Raw genomic sequence first — 5,000 nt, 5'->3', positions numbered from 1 at the left:
CCCTTCATTCACTCCTCCATCCCTTCATTCACTCCTCCTTCATCCCTTCATTCACTCCTCCTTCATCCCTTCATTCACTCCTCCATCCCTTCATTCACTCCTCCTTCATCCCTTCATTCACTCCTCCATCCCTTCATTCAGTCACTCACTCCTCCTTCATCCCTTCATTCACTCCTCCATCCCTTCATTCACTCCTCCTTCATCCCTTCATTCACTCCTCCATCCCTTCATTCACTCCTCCTTCATCCCTTCATTCACTCCTCCATCCCTTCATCCACTCCTCCTTCATCCCTTCATTCAGTCACTCACTCCTCCTTCATCCCTTCACTCACTCCTCCTTCATCCCTTCATTCACTCCTTCATCCCTTCATTCACTCCTCCATCCCTTCATTCACTCCTCCATCCCTTCATTCACTCCTCCTTCATCCCTTCATTCAGTCACTCACTCACTCCTCCTTCATCCCTTCATTCACTCCTCCATCCCTTCATTCACTCCTCCTTCATCCCTTCATTCACTCCTCCATCCCTTCATTCACTCCTCCTTCATCCCTTCATTCAGTCACTCACTCCTCCTTCATCCCTTCATTCACTCCTCCATCCCTTCATTCACTCCTCCGTCATCCCTTCATTCAGTCAGTCACTCCTCCTTCATCCCTTCATTCACTCCTCCATCCCTTCATCCACTCCTCCTTCATCCCTTCATTCAGTCAGTCACTCCTCCTTTATCCCTTCATTCACTCCTCCATCCCTTCATCCACTCCTCCTTCATCCCTTCATTCAGTCACTCACTCCTCCTTCATCCCTTCATTCACTCCTCCATTCCTTCATTCACTCCTCCTTCATCCCTTCATTCAGTCACTCACTCCTCCGTCATCCCTTCATTCACTCCTCCATTCCTTCATTCACTCCTCCATCCCTTCATTCACTCCTCCTTCATCCCTTCATTCAGTCACTCACTCCTCCTTCATCCCTTCATTCACTCCTCCATCCCTTCATTCACTCCTCCTTCATCCCTTTATTCAGTCACTCACTCCTCCTTCATCCCTTCATTCACTCCTCCATCATCCCTTCATTCAGTCACTCACTCCTCCTCCATCCCTTTATTCACTCCTCCATTCCTTCATTCACTCCTCCTTCATCCCTTCATTCAGTCACTCACTCCTCCTTCATCCCTTCATTCACTCCTTCATTCACTTCTCCATCCCTTCATTCACTCCTCCTTCATCCCTTCATTCACTCCTCCATCCCTTCATTCACTCCTCCTTCATCCCTTCATTCAGTCACTCACTCCTCCTTCATCCCTTCATTCACTCCTCCATCCCTTCATTCACTCCTCCTTCATCCCTTCATTCAGTCACTCACTCCTCCTTCATCCCTTCATTCACTCCTCCATCCCTTCATTCACTCCTCCATCCCTTCATCCACTCCTCCTTCATCCCTTCATTCAGTCACTCACTCCTCCTTCATCCCTTCATTCACTCCTCCATTCCTTCATTCACTCCTCCTTCATTCAGTCACTCACTCCTCCTTCATCCCTTCATTCACTCCTCCATTCCTTTATTCACTCCTCCATTCCTTCATTCACTCCTCCTTCATCCCTTCATTCACTCCTCCATCCCTTCATTCACTCCTCCTTCATCCCTTCATTCACTCCTCCATCCCTTCATTCACTCCTCCATCCCTTCATCCACTCCTCCTTCATCCCTTCATTCAGTCACTCACTCCTCCTTCATCCCTTCATTCACTCCTCCATTCCTTCATTCACTCCTCCTTCATTCAGTCACTCACTCCTCCTTCATCCCTTCATTCACTCCTCCATTCCTTTATTCACTCCTCCATTCCTTCATTCACTCCTCCTTCATCCCTTCATTCACTCCTCCATCCCTTCATTCACTCCTCCTTCATCCCTTCATTCACTCCTCCTTCATCCCTTCATCCAGTCACTCACTCCTCCTTCATCCCTTCATTCACTCCTCCATCCCTTCATTCACTCCTCCTTCATCCCTTCATTCAGTCACTCACTCCTCCTTCATCCCTTCATTCACTCCTCCATTCCTTCATTCACTCCTCCATCCCTTCATTCACTCCTCCTCCATCCCTTCATTCACTCCTCCTTCATCCCTTCATTCACTCCTCCATCCCTTCATTCACTCCTCCATCCCTTCATTCACTCCTCCTTCATCCCTTCATTCAGTCACTCACTCCTCCTTCATCCCTTCATTCACTCCTCCATTCCTTCATTCACTCCTCCTTCATCCCTTCATTCAGTCACTCACTCCTCCTTCATCCCTTCATTCACTCCTCCTTCATCCCTTTATTCAGTCACTCACTCCTCCTTCATCCCTTCATTCACTCCTCCATCCCTTCATTCACTCCTCCTTCATCCCTTCATTCAGTCACTCACTCCTCCTACATCCCTTCATTCACTCCTCCTTCATCCCTTCACTCACTCCTCCTTCATCCCTTCATTCAGTCACTCCTCCCCTCATGAAACTCATAAATCCTGCAATTATAAAATTAATACTATAAATATTCCATCAGTAGTGCAGTGATGATGATGATGATGAAGAAACATGCAACACTTTTATATCAGAGTCTCATCAGTCTTCAGTGCAATTCAGCTGATAGAATATAAATACTCTTTATAAGAGTGTGTGTGTGTGTGTGTGTGTGTGTGTGTGTGTGAAGGGGTTCTGGGGACGAGAAAGTCAGAAAACCTACAATCACTAAAGGTTCATGTTCCAGTCCTGAGTCACACACCTGAGCGTGATGTGCTTAACTCATGGATCATCTGATCTTCTGCTTTTGAACTGAAGAAGCAGAAAAGCAGGCTTTCATCTCAAAATCTGTTGCTGAAACGTAAATATTGGCACCCTGCAATTCCTCGGTATGTAAATGGGGTCTAATGAAGATTATTGCACTTCAGCCATTCCCTGAACACTGGTTCACACACACACACACACACACACACACACACACACACACACACACACACACACACAGTGCAGTGTTTTATATTTGATCTCATCTCTGAATTGTACATTTGAATGAAAAAGTGCAGCAGCACATCGACAGTGAACACGTGTGTAAGAACGTCAAGCTGAAAGCCCGTGTTCCAGTCTCTCACGAGCTGCTCACTTCCAGCTGATGGTGAAGTTCTGGCTGAGGTTCAGCCCCAGCTTATTCACTCTCAACACCTGAAATGAGAGAGGGAAAGTGATTACGTGTGATCAGAAGACGATGGAGTCTCTCCTCACGTGCACGCTTCGTTACGACGTGTTACCTGATTGGACGAATATTCGAACAGGGCTTCTTGCGAGTTGACTGTGACGTTGTTCGGCCTGGTCTTCACCCCGTAAAAGGAGACCTTCTCCACGGTGAGGTACGTGGCTTCCACGTGAGTGCGCACCACCTCTGACGTCATTGTGTTCTACGTGAACATGAAGAACGTGGTTCATCAGTCTACGCACGTACACATGATCTGAGAACAGGCATCTGGCGTTTATCAACACTGTCAGACACTACAATCGTTCTAATGGATCTACACTCAGTCCCTCAGAATGACACAAACTAAAATATCACATCCATCAGTATTCAGACCTTCCATTTCTCCTGATCATTCGGAGATGTTTCTACACCTTGATTAGAGTCCCCCTGTGGAACAGGTTTATTGTTAGATGTGATATGGAAAGGAACCGCCTGCAGAGCTCAGAGACAGGATTGTTGGAGGATCTAAACACTTTTACTGCTGCACTGAAGTGGCCTTCATCATTCTCAAATCTAAGAAGTGTTGGACAACCAGGACTCTGCTAAAAGCTGGTCACCTGGACAATCTGAGCAATCGTATGTGAGTAAGAACAGAGAGAGAGAGAGAGAGAGAGAGAGAGAGAGAGAGAGAGAGAGAGAGAAAGAGACTGTACTGTTTTTCTCCCTGTGTGATGTAAAAACACCAGTTTAAGCCCTGAATCTCCTGAGGTGGTTCTCAGCGTGCTCTGGAAACAGTATGTGTTTAAGTTCTTTGTTTTTTCCATGATGGTGAGGTACCTGTCTCAGCTGGAAGCGTATGTAGGCGTATTCATCCTTCTCGTAGGTGTCCAGAGCTTCTCCATTATCCCAGAAAATATCTCCATCAGCCTGAGAGTCCTCACCCACACACACGATCAGGTGAAGGGGCTGACCACTGCTCACCCACAGGGTAGTGTTGGGTCTCTGTCTCACACACACACACACACACACACACACACACACACACACACACATCACTGTACTTTTCTCTAACACTTACTCACTTTTTTTAAACCATCAAATAAAAAATTACTTTTTCCTAAAAACAGTGCAGATTATCAATTTATTTATTTTTTGTTTTATTGTGAATAAAATATGGATTTATAATAAGATTTGCTAATTATTTTGTTCTCTTTGTTGAGTGGCAACTGTTTTGGAATTGTTGTATTTAATACCATCTTATATTTATTATATTAATAATATTTAATAATGGAAGTCATTTTCAGAGAAACAGTTTAAAGTCTGAATCTCACATCTGAGCTTCTGTTTCCACATAATGGGCTTTTTTTATTCTTTACAACAAAACATATATACACACACACACACACACACACACACACACACACACACACACACACACACTTCACTATCTATTAACACACAATATATCTAAAGGACACATTTAAATATTTATTTTAAATTGTATATATTTTAAATAGGAAAATGTAATTATGCAACAGAACCTTTACAACACACATCAAATAAAACATGACCTAGAAGTTTAAACTTAAACACAGAACCCCAGCACACGTGAGGTGTGAATGTTCTCATGGTCTACCTGTGTGGGAATGATGACTCCTTCACGGAGATGCAAGTTGATTTTATCCAGAGGAGCATGAAGCTTTATCTCTTCACCTTTACTGACCAATAAGTCACCCTGGATCACACACACACACACACACACACACACACACACACACACACACACACACACA

General features: G+C 44.8%; 1 protein-coding gene across 1 annotated transcript in view; it reads right to left on the bottom strand.

The window, feature by feature from the left end:
* Positions 1-5,000, bottom strand: part of gaa2 (alpha glucosidase 2) — a 21,231-nt gene that overhangs the window by 726 nt on the left and 15,505 nt on the right. The window contains exons 17-20 of the mRNA XM_083521868.1: positions 4,844-4,942; positions 4,045-4,209; positions 3,284-3,430; positions 2,414-3,197 (exon numbers count right to left, since the gene is read on the bottom strand). Coding sequence (XP_083377994.1) covers positions 3,135-3,197; positions 3,284-3,430; positions 4,045-4,209; positions 4,844-4,942 — 474 coding nt within the window. The 3' untranslated portion in view covers positions 2,414-3,134. The remainder of the gene's footprint in view (positions 1-2,413; positions 3,198-3,283; positions 3,431-4,044; positions 4,210-4,843; positions 4,943-5,000) is intronic.

The sequence above is a fragment of the Silurus aristotelis genome (genome assembly GCF_946808225.1).
Source record: "Silurus aristotelis genome assembly, chromosome: 20".
NCBI classification, from domain to species: Eukaryota; Metazoa; Chordata; class Actinopteri; order Siluriformes; family Siluridae; genus Silurus; species Silurus aristotelis.
The sequence above is the reverse complement of the archived record's forward strand: the minus strand, read 5'-3'. Positions and strand labels throughout refer to the sequence as shown.